A 17,094-nucleotide genomic window follows, 5' to 3' on the forward strand; every position below is an offset into this window, starting at 1 on the left:
GTTAGAAGTGACCACAGATCAAGAGGACACAACTTTAGTCTTAGATTTGGAATATTCAGTTCCGAAGCTGTGGACTCTGCATATAGCTGATTCCCTCGAAGCGACCGGCTACCGAGGCGGAAGCTACTCAGAGGTTGGTAACTGAGCTGAAGCTCTACCACCAGAAACCGTATGGCATGCTTGTGAAAGATACCTTGTGTAGAGAATGGTACACGCAGTATTAAAACTATTTTTTAATTTACTTCACCGCTTGGTTGGGTCACTGGACAACCAGTTGACTGTCCTTTGTCAGCAGTATACCAAATGATAAACCTTGGCCAGAGATGGCTTGAGGATCATCTTATTGAGGGGTGTATAGACAGTTTTGACGAACTCACTCATTTTAACCAAGTTGAACTAGATACAGTGTATGATTATATACTGGTATGTTTGTATGTCTATGTTTACCAACTCCATATAATTAAGTTGGTATAGGCCTATGTATGTGTTTCTTGTTTCTGTGTGCGTGCATGTGTTGTAGATATCGATTCTTATTTCTTACATACATATGTATATGCATATTTACTCATATATATATATATATATATATATATTATATATATATATATATATATATACATATAAATATATATATATATATATATAGAATATATATATATATGATATATATATATATATATATATATATATATGACTAAATATGTTATTTTAATTTATTATATATACATATATATATATATATATATATATATATATATATATATATATATATATATATATATATATATATACTCACCATACGGGTGTGTATTTAAACAACAAATACTGTTCATTTTTGACCAACTCAAAATCAACGAATGGGATCAAATACCAATTGTCATTATAGTGGCTCTTTTGAACCGTTGAATTATCTTGTTTCGCTCGAAAATTCAGCGTTCACAATTCTACCTTCCAGGCCCACATAGTGAACCAACAATGGCGCGTGTATGGTCGAGGCCCTGAGCCACTCCAGGATTCACTAGACGGTTCTCGACTCTTGGCACTGACCGACGGCGTCATCCAGAGATACTACCACTTCCGTCTGTATCTCTCCCACCGAACCCTTGAATGGAGGTACGGCCGCCAGGTAAGACCTTACCTCGACTGGATTATTATGCTTTGGTTGATCGTCATAAACTGCCCGTTGTGAGACCTTACCTCTACTGGATTATTATGCTTTGGTTGATCGTCACAAACAAAATGCAAACCGTTGTGCAGACCTAACCCTCCTTAATGGATTATTATGCTTTGGGTGATCCGTCATTAAAACTGAAACCCGTTGTGGAGACCTTACCTCCCGACTGGATTATTAGCTTGGTTGTTGAAATCCGGTCATTAAACTGCACCGGTTGTGAGACCTTACCTCGAACCTGGAATTATGGATTGCTTTGGTGATCTATTAAACCCTGCCGTTTGGTTGAGAAACCTTGTACCTTCCTACTTCGGATATCATTGCTTTGGTTGGATCGTGGGATAAACTGCTCCCGGTTAGGTGGAGACCTTAAACTCCCGACTTTTTGGATTATTATGCTTTGTTTTTTTTTTTTTTTTTTTTTTTTTTTTTTTGAAACCCGTCATAAACGCAAAAGTTGTGGAGACCTTACCTCCTACTTGGATTATTAAAATGTTTGTGATTCGTTACATAAACTGCCCGTTGTGAGACTACTCGAACCTGGATGGATTAGCGTTGGGTGGATCCCGGGGTCATTAGAGTCGCCCGTTGGAGGACCTTACCTCGACTGATTATTAAACCCTTTGTTTGATCGCTATAAACTGCCCGTTGTGAGGACCTACGGAATTTGGTGATTATTATGCCCTTTGGTTTCTGGGATCGTCATAAACTGCCCGGTTTGTGAGACCCTTACCTCTACTTTGATTATAATGCTTTGGGTTGATCGGCAAAACTGCCAAACCCGTTGTGAGACCTTACCTCGACTGGATTATTAGCTTTGGTTGATCGTCATAAACTGCCCGTTGTGAGACCTTACCTCGACTGGATTATTAGCTTTGGTTGATCGTTATAAACTGCCCGTTGAGAGACCTTACCTCGACTGGATTATTAGGGGCTTTTTTTGGGCTTGATCGTTATAAACTGCCGTTGTGAGACCTTACCTACTACTGGATTTTATGCTTTGGTTGTCGTCATAAAGCTGCCGTTGTGAGACCTTCCTCTACTGATTATTATGCTTTGGTGATCGTCATAAACTGCGCGTTGGTGAGACTCTTCTCTACTGATTATTATGCTTTAGTTGATCGTCATAAACTGCCCGTTGTGAGACCTTACCTCGACTGGATTATTAGCTTTGGTTGATCGTCATAAACTGCCCGTTGTGAGACCTTACCTCGACTGGATTATTAGCTTTGGTTGATGTCATAAAACTGCCGTTGTGAGACCTTATCGACTTGAATTATTCGGTTAGAAACTGCCCGGTTGGAGACCTTACCTCGTCGGATTATAAACTGCGTTTGTGAGACCTTACGTCACGGATTATTAGTTTGGTTGATCATTATAAACTGCCCGTTGTGAGACCTTTACCTCTACGGATTTTATTACCTTTGGGTTGATCGTTTATAAACTGCGTTGTGACCTTACCTTCGACTGGATTATTTAGCTTTGGTTGATCGTTCATAGAAACTGCCCGTTGTGAGACCTTTAACTTGACCTGGATCTAGCTTTGGTTGGAATCGTTATTATTATGCTTGGTTGAGAACTTACCTCGACTGGATTATTAGCTTTGGTTGATCGTTATAAACTGCCCGTTGTGAGACTATACCTCGACTGGATTATTATGCTTTGGTTGATCGTCATAAACTGCCCGTTGTGACATCTTGCTCAACATTCATGGAATTCGTTCCTCTTTGAAGTAATGAAGACATAGTTTCTAGTGTTTCGATACTGCATTGCCATTGAGAGAACGTTGAAGCTGATATGCTCAGGGCATTTTCTACTGATATATGTCATTAACGAAGTTTATTTTTGCAACATATTTTGATAGTGCGATATGTTCCTCATAAGAGAGAACCAAAATCTTTGGATTGGCTTCTGTTTAGGTATCTTATTACCTGAGTCTGTGTTTTCAAAGTGCTTGCAATCATCCTGAGTGGAAAAGACATATATATATATATATATAATATATATATATATATATATATATATAGATATATATATATATATATATATATCTATATATATACTTATATATATATATATATATATATATATATATATATATATATATAATCTGGTTAGTGCATCTTTTCTTCATGTAAACTAAAAATTAACATAGAAATTTAGTGTTGGTATCAGACGTTGAGGCAAATTCTTGATAACCTGTTTCCTGGTCTAAACGAGCCAAATGAAATTCCATTAATTTAGTAGTCTCATCAGAACTTCGTTCTGATGGATAGGTTAGATCGTAAGCTCCCATGTTTTTTGCACTTTTGATTACTTGAGAAATGCACCGATATTCTTGTAGCATTTCCTACTACAAGGAGTCTCTGCCCAAATATAAGTCTGATACATTCATATTTTAATTCTCATGTTGTGATGATTCTTTTTTGCTTTTATTTTCTACCTTTATTTTTCTCCCATCTCTGTGTTATTTCTATGAAGATTTTTTTCTTTATTCTTATTTTTTCTCTTTATGTGTTCTCAACAATATTGCCGCATTTAGCCACTACTTTCAAATTAGATTTTCCCTTTTTTTATTATGCAGAATCAGTGATGAAACATTTTTTTGTGTAGATTTTGCTTGTATTCGGAGTCAGTATTTGCTTATTCATATGCTTTTTTTATTATCATCTATATTTCCTCGAGTGTACGAATATGTATAGATCACTTATGTTCAGATTGCTTTTTGTTAAGTTACTACGAATAACTGATATCAACCGGGAGATAATATCTTCACATTATAATTTGGCAACGAATTGTAGCGGTAATTCATAAACAATGCTGATAACAATGCAACATTACTACGATAAAAAATCTACCATTTTTGCCAGAACGTCGAAACATCCCCTTGAAGTGTTCTCTGTTAATATATGTAAAATATATAAGCGCGAGCTGATTCACTCTGCTTGCGTCCGCTTGCTCGCTCGCTCGATCATCCCGAAGCTATGATCATCGGCCAGCAATTTTCTCGAGCCATTTTCACTCATATTTCCACGACTATCGGGCAGTGATGCCAACCCCTCTAACCCCAGACAGTGTTGCTAACCGTGGGGTAATTACCCTATGTATAGGGTAATTCAGCCTCAATTCTTGGTCTGTAGGGTAACGGGGTAATGTCATTAAATCTGAGCAGAATATAGTAGGGTAATTTCGAGATGCTTGTCTTGTATTTTATTAAGAATTAACCAATGAACAACAAATTTAACAATATTTATATATCATAAGGCCGGGCGTAGGGTAATATAACAGTGAAAGCAGGGGAATTTCAGTGCCTAGGTAGGGTAAGGAGCTTCTTAGATGGTTGGTAACACTGCCCCAGGAGACGATAAATTACTCTACATAACTGAAAATTAATTACCCAACATTCTGCGGCTGTGATAATAAATAAATCTTTAGATTACGTTTACATGCAATATCATGAATACTAATAAGCATATTGAACTAAACCTACCTTATTACATTTACCCTATACTGGAAAATATTGCCCTGCTGTCTAAGATTTTGCCCCATATTACCCTACGCACAGGGCAATTACCCTACAGTTGGCAACACTGCTATCGGGGTTCATGAGCCTTAAATTTCACGGGCGATTTCCTCACGAGGAAGAAGAAACGGGCAACACCTGCCTGCCCTCGGTCGCGTTTATCTTGAGTAAATATACTAATCTGAAGAGCGATTTGAGAGAGGCGACGCGTTTATGGGTATCAACTTCAAGATTACTGATATCTTTGTTGTTTTTGTCTCGGTCGTAAATTGTCTGTCGCCTCGATGAACAGCGTAGATTTAATTAATCCGATGACTAGACGTGGCTCGAATCTCTTGGCCGGTTGCCCGTGGCATCCTCGAGGTTAAGATGATTCCGGGTCACGGGTAACAAAAAATGAATCCTCACGTGGTGTACTGTAGGCGTTACTGAAGGGTCTTTGCAGCTGCAACCTCTGTCAGTCATTTTACGGTACCGCCGTTCATATTCTCTTTCTTCCACCTTAATCTCCACCCTCTCCTAACAATTGATTAAACGCCTCAGTGGTTTGGTTGGTATGGTCTTGGCCTGCCACCTCGGTGGCCGCGAGTTCGATTTTCGGGATTCCATTGTGGGGTCAGAGATGTGTATTTCTGGTGATAGAAGTTCACTCTCGACGTGGTTCGGAAGTCACTAAGTAAAGCCGTTGGTCCCTTTACTGAATAACCCCTGGTTCCATGAATTGTAAAAACACCATACGAACAAATAAAAACAATTGATTCATTGCAACTGCTTTGAGGTTTTCCTCCTGTTACACCTTTCAAACCTTTTCACTGTCAATTTCCGTTTCAGCGCTGAATGGCCTCAGTTGCCCCAGTGCTAGGCATTTATGCCAAATGTCTGTAAATCAATCAGACTTCATCTAGATCTCTTCATTTTTCTATATTTGGTGTTGAGGAGTATCTAGGGGTCCATATTAAACTATAGTAGATTCACATCAACCATGCATCTGATGTCTAGGCTAGTCCCTTACGACGCTCCTGATTGGCTCTTGATAAGCCAATTACAGAGCTGGAAACTCTCAGTCTCTCGAGAGAGTTCACATGGGCAGGATGTATGGTCCACCTCTCCTGAGGGATACTTTTAAAAGACGTATCCCTCAGGAGAGGTAGAACATAAATCCTACCCATGTGGACTCTCAAAAGAGACTGAGAGTTTTCAGCCCTGTGATTGGCTTATCCACAGCCAATCAGGAGCGTCGTAAGGGACTGGCCTAGACATCAAATGCACGGATGATGTGAATTAACTATAGTAGATTTGTGAAATTTGAAAACCAGAATAGTCCTGTAACAGTTACTAACTCTCACGGAGCTCTTTTTACTGAATAAAACAATACGATTGCGTGTAAAGTAGGTTCCGTTTGTAACATGAAGCTTGGACATGACATGTTCACTCACTGCCATACGGGTTTTCTCAGACTCTTATCCCCTTTTAGCGCTGAAGATACGAATCAGTCAGTTCTCGTGCAAAATTATCTAAAATAAATCATTATTATATTAGTTTTGGAAAGTCGTTGTAACCCGAACTTGAAGTTTCATTACTTTTTCTTCTTCTCTTCATGTAGTGAATTTCCTCGTTTCACAATGCCTTTGTTCTTCTTTTCCAAAGTTCCTCGATTCAGTAGTCACGTGTTCGATTCCCCATTCTTCCAACGTGTAGTCAGAGGAATTTGTTTCTGGTGATTAGAAATTAATTTCTCGATGTAATGTGGCTCGGATCTCACAATAAGCTATAGGTCCCGCTGTTAGGTAACCAATTAGTTCCTAGCCACGTAAAGATATCTGATCCTTCGGGCCAGCCCTAGGAGAGCTGTTAATCAGCTCAGTGGTCTGGTTAAACTAAGATATACCTCTTCTTTTCCAAGATGGCCAAGACACTTGTTGTTGTTGTTGTTTTTGATTAAGCTGACCTTGTGTCAGCACGGGCTCTTGCTCACAGAGCAGCCCGTAAGGGCAAAACGCATCAACATGACAGCAGGTTGTAGTAAAGTGTGAGTTACATCATATACAATTTTAGCTGTATCCTCCCACGTGCAAGTTAATATGTTTTTGTGTACTGGACATGTTTTTGCATGTAAACATTTATGATTATGTTCCTTTAAGCTTGTGTGATCTCATGGGAAAAATCGTCCCATTCTATGTTTAAAAAATTAGTTTTGTAATATTCCATATTTCCATTCATAGCGTTTCAAATAGGCATAGAATCTAACCAGTGAAAACCAGTATTTGTACAATATTTCACATCTGCTGCGAGAGAGTCACTTTCACACTGATTGCAGACCATAAGTGCATAATACTAAGTAATTTTCTCTCGTTTTCTTTTCCATGGAAGTAGGAATGATTAAGGACAAATTATAGATTAATGTTTTTTGTACTGTAATCCTGCTGCTATAATATCTAAGCGATTATTTCCACCACCGAAATCTGAAAGTTTAAAGTACCGATCTTTAGAAAAAAAAAAAAAAAAAAACCCGCAAAGCAGATCAATTTAATAATTGTGGCGAATAAAAGTATACTCACACGGAATCTGCATGAACTGTCTATGTGGTATCAATGTAATTTTTTTTATCAATTCATATTCAACCTAAACAGGAATATTCCGTTACAAAGCATTGCCGAAAAATGAGTGAAATCCTGCCCCTTTTTTATCATTCAGTTCGGAGGCCGGCGAGGAATTCTGGAACGACCAAATCTCTTCCGATCCCGTAAAGAAGAAGAAGAAGAGGAGGAGGAGGATAAGGAAGAAGAAGAGAAAGTAAGCGGAAGAAAGGGGGGCGAGGAAAACCGTCGTCTGTACATCGGCCTCAACCGAGTCCTGGGAGGAAGGTGGAGGAGAGGGTCTGGCCTGTGTCACGTGACCCTCGCTCTCGACAACGGTAAGTATCGAGATTCAAATGTTGATGTCTGTCACTATCTGGTTTGAGGATTATAGGGATGGGGGGTGGGGTGCCCCATTGTGCGCTGCCCTTGTCCAATCGAAGATCCCTCTCTCCTCGCGGGAACAAGTGGGCGAATTATTGCGACTTGAGGTTGGATTAAGGCAGTAAAGGATCGTGCGTTTGTTGCAGCATGTTTACTACGTGATGGATCGGGCTCTGATTACCTGATAGACTGCGCTGATAAAAGCGTGCGCTTATGCAGTGTGTGTATGTTATATATATATATATATATATATATATATATATATATATATATATATATATATATATATATATATATATATATATATAATATATATACTATATATATATATATATATATATATACAGTTAATATTAAACCAGAAATCAAGTCGATTATCGAATTATAATTGTAAGTTGGTCTTCCCTAGGCTATGTTCCGAACCTAGGTTTTAGTTAAAGTCAACTTTATAACCTAGCCGGGGCAGAAGCACTCATCAGCTGTAACATTTACGATGCCCTATAGATGTGGGTTATTCCTAAGGATTAGCGAATCCGATGTTAAACGATGTTCGTGGCTTAATGTTTGTGAATACAGTAAGAGAGTCAGTCATTCTCGTATGGGGGTAGTGCCGCCAGTGAACCTCATGCAGTGCACTGTAGGCATAGCGTGCCTTCGGCCCCTAGCTGCAACCCTCTTTCATTCCTTTTACTGTAGCTCCTTTAATATTATCTTTCTTCCATCTTTCTTTCCACCCTCTCCTAACAACAGATTCGTAGTGCAGCTTCTCTGAGGTTTCCCTCCGGTTACACCTTCCAAACCCTTTACCGTCAATTTCCGTTTATTAAGCACTGAATGATGTCATAGGTCCCAGCACTTGGCCTATGGCGTTAATTCTATATTCTATTCCATTTTAATGAAAAAGTTACGTAAGTGTAACGAAAATTAATGTTATGTATATGTGACTAAAATGATAGTACTGGTTATGGAATTCAGTTTTAATAAAGAAAAGGTACATTTAGATAACTTTCCAATTTTCTTTAAATTTTTATATCTTGTCTCTGCATTTTCATGCCAAAGGATTCTCTGGTCTCGCACTGATCAGAGTATAGTGCCCTGGGTCACGCATGAGTTGCCTCGGAGGTACAGCCTTTTCCTCTTCGTTTCTGAGGCAGGGTCGAAACTGGTTTCCCTAAATGAAGGCGCGATTTTAGGGGAAAACTCGCATAGTTATACCGAAGCAGGGTGGTGTTTAGCAGAAATACTTATTCAGAAAAAGTTACACACTTTCCAGAGCTACCAGACGATGAGACGATGAGGACAGTCAGTCCTGGAAAGCTTGTAGTTTTTTCTGAAAAAATATCTCCTATAGATACCATTAAATGAAATCTTAGTATGACAATAGTTGTATTAATGCACAGAACAACTGCATAAGTGATAAAGTTTAAATATTATTTATATCACCCTATAACTTTTCACTTCACAGTGGGTGGCTGTTGAAGGTGTAAGCTTGTTGTATGTTTTCAGTAAGTCTTTTGGAATGAGGTCGATAATGTATGTATGTATGTATGTAAGTATATATATATATATATATATATATATATATATATATATATATATATATATATATATACTTACATACATACATACATACATTATCGACCTCATTCCAAAAGACTTACTGAAAACATACAAATTATACGAAATTGCTCTTTGCCCTACTGATAGATTCGTTAGTTTTGACGTATGTTCTCTTTTTACTAAAGTCCCTATAGACTCTATTTTAGAATATCTTAGCAATGAACTAACTCAGCATGAATTACCTCTACCTATAAGTCACATTATTTCACTCACGAGTTTGTGCATTTGTGATTGCAAGTTTATATTCAATGGTGAATTTTATCAACAAATTTTTGGCATGGCAACGGGAAATCCTTTATCACCATTGCTCTCAAACCTGTATATGGAATTCTTTGAAAAACGCTACTTACCTAATATCATTCATATTCCTGTAAAGTGGTATCGTTACGTTGATGATTGTTTAGCTGTTCTTCCTGTCGGTATTGATGTAAATGATTTACTCTCTAAATTAAATAACCAGGTACCATCGATTAAGTTTACTCTAGAATTAGAAAAAGACAATTGCCTCCCTTTCTTAGACGTTTTGATACATAGAGAACCATTTCAATGTAAATTCAGTATTTATAGGAAACCGACTAACAACTTAACTTATGTTCATTTCTTCTCAGGCCACCATCTTAATATATAAATATCAGTTTTTTCCTCTATGTTTTTACGAGCATTGCGAATTGTCAGTCCACAATATTTGGATCAAGAAATTGAATACATAAGAAAAATAGGGAAAGATTTATGCTATCCTTCACATATATTAGACATTTGTTATAATAAAGCCCACAAAAAGTTTTATACTGAAAATAACACACAGAAAGAAAATTCTAAGAACATTCTCAGTTTGCCTTATTTTAACGGATTTGAAACCATAAAACCATTGTTAAAAGCTTTTAATGTCAACTTTGTTTCTTCCTATAATAACACACTAAAAAGAATGTTAATAAAAAATGGCCCCAGAGAAAGCAACAACATAATATATAAAATTCCATGTATGGATTGTCCCTCATTCTATCTCGGACAGTCCAGCAAGGGCTTAGAAGTAAGGCTAAGCCAGCATAAATACTCTGTAAAAACTGGGCAAAAATCTAATGCATTATTTATTCATTTAAGTGAAAACAACCACCGAATTAATTGGATTGACAGTTCAGTAATTGCACGGTCAAGAGATGTCTTATCACGAAATCTTTTAGAATCTGCTTTAATACAACTTACTTTTCATTGTAATTTCAATGTTAGTCGTGGCCTTTTTCATTTAGACCCTTGTATCAGTAACATGTTTAAGAATGACCTCAAATATATAATTACTGACTTAAATAAAAATCAGTTGCCTTAGAGTTATTAAAATTTTATTGTAATGTATGTCTGTCATGTTTTGTAAATATGGTTTTGTTTACCAGGTTCCGAATAGCTGTCACCTATAATCCTTTAATTGTCTGGAGATTGTATCTGAGATGATTGTCTTAAACCTTTAATTGCACCCTTTGTTTATGCTTGTTTGGGAAGGTTTCTTATCTTCCAGGTGTGTCGGATTCTAGGCACTAATCCCTTTATAATCCCTATCTGTCAGTTATACGAACCTTCTTGTATTGTCTTTTCTCGTATTTTTGTCAGTATCTGCTTCAGTAAAGGGCTTTTAAGTAGAAAGATCTCGCAGACTCCTTCGTTTATTTTTCCTTCGTGGCATTTATCTTTATTTATGGATTTATCACGTTCCTAACTTTCGTGATTCTGTTATACATATATATATATATATATATATATATATATATATATATATATATATATATATATATATATGTATGTGTACATGAAGATTGGTGCCTCCTCCCATACACACACACACACACACACCCTTCCCATTGAAATGTTTCATATATTATATATATATAATAATTATATATATATATATATTATATATATATATATATATATATAATATATATATATAATATATATATATATATATATATATATATATATATATATATATATATATATATATATATATTCTCAAGGAAGCAAGGGAGACGTCTTCTGGTAATTCCAAAGGCTTTATTAAGCGACATTTCGGGATCCAGCCCCATCCATCATCACGGCTGCAAAAAGGATTGATACACATAAAACATAATAAAAAGACTGATCCTAATAACTAATATACATTTAAAATTCATAGAAAACCTGCTACAATGTTAAGAAAATTACCATCTCAAGTGAAAGGAAGAAGACGAGTGACCAGAAGAGGAAGAAAGGGTTCTAATAAATATAGTTATGCCACGTAAAGAGGGGTAGCGGTAGTTTGATTGCTTAATTTTGGAACTATTGTTTTTATGGAAAGTGATTCGAAGACAGCAAGCTCTTGAGGAGAAGAAGCCCGTGTAATGATTTTAAAGTGTTTGTATGCTATATTAAATTTGCATTTTTTTTACACGGGCTACTTCTCCTCAAGAGCTTGCTGCCCTCGAATCGCTTTCCATAAAAACAATAGTTCCAAAATTAAGCAATCAAACTACCGCTACCCATCTTTACCTGGCATAACTATATTTACTTGGAACCCTTCCTTCTTCTTCTGGTCACTCTTCTTCTTCCTTTCACTTGAGATGGTAACTTTCTTAACATTGTAGCAGGTTTTCTATGAATTTTAAAAGTATATTAGTTATTAGGATGAGTCTTTTTATTATGTTTTATGTGTATCAATCCTTTTTTACAGCCGTGATGATGGGGCTGGACCCCGAAATGTCGCTTAATAAAGCCTTTGGAATTACCAGAAGACGTCACCCTTGCTTCCTTGAGAATATATCTCGAACGAATGCTGTTTTCCTTTGATAATATATATATATATATATATATATATATATATATATATATATATATATATATATATATCATAAATACATATATAAAATGCGAGCTTGACATGAAGTGTCTGACGTATCATAGTATAATATATTTTCTTCAGCATATCATTCGGTGTTTAAGTAGAAATTTCGAAATGGGCAGCAACCGCTTGTTCTATCTGGAAATACCGAATCCAGTGTTGTTATCGTTAAGATTATTGTTGTTATTATCATTGTTGTGATTATTATTCTTTTCTCAAAATTTTATTATTTCTATAATAGATTTTGTAATTTTTTCTCATTTATGTATTTTTAATTTAGTATGTAATTATCTAATCTTCAATATTATTATTTTGTCATTATTTTTCATGGGAGGCCACGTGCCCAGGTCTTCCCACCCCCTCCCCCCGGGATGTGGTTTGGGGGGAGGGGATAACTGAAAGTGGCACTAATCGGAGAATCTGCATCAAGCTGTTTGCCTATGCCAGCAGACTTGAAGGAATTTTGTCTTTCCGTTGTTTGTTTATTTTGACGTCTGTTCAGAAGGTATTCAGCTGCTATCATCGATGTTTTTCTCTGAATACTTTGAAGGAGGGCCAAGGGGCCACGTTTGACCAAAAAATAAATAAAAAAATTCAGATCTAGATTAAGAACCGGTAAATTGCTGGTCCAACCTTCTGGAGTTCAAACCGTGTGCGCCCAAACCGTAGATTTAGTAAGTGAATTTCTTTATCTTCTCTGACATTGAATCCTGACATTGATTATCTTGCATACATATTCTGATTTACCTGACTTATCCACTGGATTCAGTGGTATGTGTTCGTAGTGCATCCTGTAGTAGATTCACATCAACCGTGCATTTGATGTCTAGGCCAGTCCTTTACGACGCTCCTGATTGGTTGTTGATAAGCCAGTCACAGGGCTGGAAACTATCAGTCTCTCTCGAGAGTTCACATGGGTAGAATGTATGTTCCACCTCTCCTGCTTTATGAAACAAGCTATTGTTTTAGTTGAACTTAGTCATTTGGGTCATGTTAGTCAACTGAGTGATCACTTTAGACAAGGTTGACCCTTTGAATCATGTCCCCGTACGGGGGTAGTGCCGCCAGTGCACCTCATGTGGTGCACTGTAGGCACTAATTAAGGGTCTTGGCAGCATGCATTCGGCCCCTAGCTGCATCCCCTTTTGTTCCTTCCGTTTACTGTACTTCCTTTCATATTCTCTTTCTTCCATCTTACTTTCCACCTCTCCTACCAATTGTTTCATAGTGCAGTTCCTCATTGGAGGAGTGGGTTGCGTAATCGCCTATCGATTTGATAGCGCAAGTTCCCTACCCACTGCTGCCAATGCAGAACCAGAGGAATTTAGTTCCTGTGATTAGAAATTCATATCTCGATATAATGTGGTTCGGATCCCACAATACACTGTTGGTCCCGCTGCTAAGTAATCAACTGGTTTCTAGCCACGTTAACAAAAAAAAAAATATCTATACTCTGTTTTTTTTTCATCTGTCCATCCGCCTGTGGTGTTTTTGTATGGTAACACTGCGTCCCGGGCTTTAGATAGTTACGCTATGTGTAAGTTTTAGGTAAATAAAAGGATATCTGGGTGTACATTTGCAACTGAAAAGTGTTTTAATAATTTACTGTATGCGAATTACACCGTTAATATTCGAAATAGGATATTATTATAATCGTTGAATGTAAGCTGAATGTAACTATCTAAAGCCCGGGACGCAGTGTTACCATACAAAAACACCACAGGCGGATGGACAGATGGAAAAAAAACAGAGTATAATCCTTCTGGCCAGCTCTAGGAGTGCTGTTAATCAGCTCAGCGGTCTGGTTAAACTAAGGTATACTAACCTTTTTTTCTATTCATACTGCAACTGCGAGGTTTTCCTCCTATTACACATTTCAAACGTTGCGTAGTGCGATTGTAGGTTTTTCCCCCCATTTTCCTCAGCTTTGTAGCTCAACTGTTGGCTTTTTACCTTTTCCATAACTTTGTAGCAAAAGTGTGGTTTATTTTTTTACCAGTATCATTAACTTTGTAGCCCAATTGTGAGGTTTTCTCAGAGTTTTTCCACCTTTGTATTGCAACTGTGAGGTTTTCTCCATTTTCCTAAACTTTGTAGTGCAACTGTGGGGTTTTCTCTCACTTTCCTTAGCATTGTAGTGCAACTGTGAGGTTTTCTCCCAGTTTCCTAGACTTTGTAGGGCAACTGTGGGTTTTTCTCCCAGTTTCTTCAACGTTTTAGCACATCTATGGTGTTTCCTCAATATTTCACCTCAAGATCCTTGTACTTCATGCCATCTATGTTCAGAATCTTTATATCTTGCTGTCCAACCGCTCCAGCTCCCTCTCTTCAGTCGTTAGCTTAGTGGTTCTCAACCTTTTTTATTTATTTTTTTTTTTCAAGGGCGGGGCCCCCATGCACCCTTTCCAAAAGTGTGTGTTTAAATTGTGCATTCCAAATAATATGCAACAAAATACTAACACAAACAGAAGCTAGCGGAGAGAAAGACCAGCGTGACCTCTCAGTAGTGCAAACCGATGCACACTGCCTTTTACTGTTATCTTTGAGCCAGTTTGAGCCTGCCAATCTGTGGTCACATTTCTACCCCCGCCCTCGGCCTCCCTGAAACTCTGAAATGACTCCCTTTGGGGGGATTCCCCCTTGGATGAGCACCACTGCTTAACAACCTAAATTTCATAAAGCCATAAATCCAAATAAGGTATTTCTTAATCCTGATATTACAGTTTCAATTACGAGTAAAGCTTAATTAAAACTTTGTTAAGAACTAAGAACTTATGGTATAATGTACAACTTCAGTTATGAATTTGTATTTAGCATTTTTACTCATCCATTGTATTTATTGTTTGAAATAAGACCAGACATACCGCAGAATTTCTTGTTCACATCTAAAGCTGAACCGTTGATACGAAAGAATGCATATAACCGGTAAGTTTATGGCTTGCTGATATGCAAATGAGCAAAAGCAATTCTTTTTTCTTAAAACCGGTGCTTTAACTCTTCCTTGGGTTATGTGTAATGCATAAAACGTGTAAAATCCTCCAAGATTCGTTGTTGGAAAAGTTGAACCCTAACTTCATTATAAAGAAATAAATGACCACCATAGTGTTTTTTTTTTTTTTAAAGACGTCTGTTAGTGTTTTCGTGAGATCTGAACTTGCAAATAAATGTCAGTGAGAATTAAGATGCTGAAAAAACTATTTGTCATAGATATTATTTTACACAATGGGAATGTGAAAAAAAAACTAGAGAAATGGGATCTTCTACAAAAGAAGTGCTGGTTGATTACTGATTTCGACTCGTGTTTGGCAATCTCAGATTGGCCCTTGTTTTCATGCAAGTCGCTGTAAGCTGTAAGGCCTGCGAACAAAAACGAAGGGTAAGACCGTTGCTGCATAAAATTATGCAAATCCACAGAGGGCCAGGGCACCTGTGGTTTAGTTATTAATGTGTATCACTCGGCAACACATTTAGCCAACCCTACTTGGGTTCATGGTTCCGGCATCACTGTTTTGTTGTTGTCATATTGATAAATAGTCATGCCAACCGGGTGTTTGTATATTGGCTTTTATTTGGAGCTGCCTGTGCGTCATTGTCTTAACGAAAGACCTCGACAACAGATGAATGGATGCTGGTCGATGCATTTCAGTGGTTGACACTTTCAGCTCTGAGCATTTGGTATAGATCAGTGAAGATTCGACTAACAATCGTCACATCTACCTTGATATTCACCAGTTTGGTTATGTAGACGAGGTGGCGATCTTTTTTCCAAGTACGTGAAAAGAGCTGGACTGATTACTTAATGAAATTTTGTTTTGACGAAGGGAAATCTCGCCAGTTTATCTCAACGTCGAGGGAGTACGTAGCAGCCGAGAAACTTTGCAGATATATTTAACAAAATAAATTTATTAGAATTTAGGACGCAAGTCATAAGTAATAATAATCATTTGCACAGGAATCATACACAATACATTGAACTAGAATTAGAAAATCAGATAATAAACTTTGTTGGGAAGGCCAGAGATCTTGAAATAAAAAAGGAAATAAAGTTCAGGCCTGAATATTCCAGTAAGAATCCAGGTTAGGGAACCAACAAATAAACCCTTCAATTGCTTCATTATGTGTCAGTCCAAGCATATGAATATATACACAAAACAAGCACATACATAAGTCTTTATCATAGAGAGAGAGAGAGAGAGAGAGAGAGAGAGAGAGAGAGAGAGAGAGAGAGAGAGAGCGCTTCATTGTGTCAATCTAAGCACATTAATGTATAAATAAAACAAGCACATACATACGTCTTTATCAGAGAGAGAGTTTCATTATGTGTCAGTAATCTAGGCAGATGAACATATACACGAAACAAGCACATACATAAGTCTTTATCATAGAGAGAGAGAGAGAGAGAGAGAGAGAGAGAGAGAAGAGAGTTTCATTGTGTCAATAATCTAAGCAGTTGAACATATATGCAAAACAAGCACATACATAAGTCTTTATCAGAGAGAGAGAGAGAGATAGTTTCATTATGTGTCAATAATCTAACAAGATGAACATATACACAAAACAAGCACATACATAAGTCTTTATCAGGGAGAGAGAGAGGGGGGGGGGGGGGAATGGGGGGGGGGGGGGGGAGCGACCCATGCACATTTGCCCTTCGTCTGTCGGGATGTTGGAAACCAGTTCCTCTGCATCGATGGTTGTTGCCTTCAGGAATTCGCTCCACACCCTCCTGTCTGCCCAGAGACGACCTGACCTTTGACCCAACTTCCGGCCAAGCCCGTCTCGTTCCCCCCTTCCTGGCCCTCTACAAAATAAAAATAGAAAAAAGGAAAAAAATTCGTGCACACATTTTGTTCATTCTAGTCGCTTCATTTCTTACGTCACTCCCGCGAAGTTAAAAAAAAAAAAAAAAAAAGTTAGATGAATGAAAGATTTAATCGTGAATTGTTTATATTTT

The 17,094-nt window shown here is 37.4% G+C and overlaps 1 protein-coding gene across 1 annotated transcript in view; it reads left to right on the top strand.

Moving 5' to 3' along the window:
• LOC135210331 (signal peptide, CUB and EGF-like domain-containing protein 1) overlaps positions 1-17,094 on the top strand; it is a 222,195-nt gene that overhangs the window by 54,703 nt on the left and 150,398 nt on the right. Inside the window, exons 3-5 of the mRNA XM_064243219.1 lie at positions 1-133; positions 956-1,126; positions 7,389-7,608. The exon at positions 1-133 is cut by the window's left edge and continues 22 nt beyond it. Of these exons, the coding sequence (XP_064099289.1) occupies positions 1-133; positions 956-1,126; positions 7,389-7,608 (524 nt within the window). The remainder of the gene's footprint in view (positions 134-955; positions 1,127-7,388; positions 7,609-17,094) is intronic.

This window comes from Macrobrachium nipponense, chromosome 39 (genome assembly GCF_015104395.2).
Source record: "Macrobrachium nipponense isolate FS-2020 chromosome 39, ASM1510439v2, whole genome shotgun sequence".
Classification (NCBI taxonomy): Eukaryota; Metazoa; Arthropoda; class Malacostraca; order Decapoda; family Palaemonidae; genus Macrobrachium; species Macrobrachium nipponense.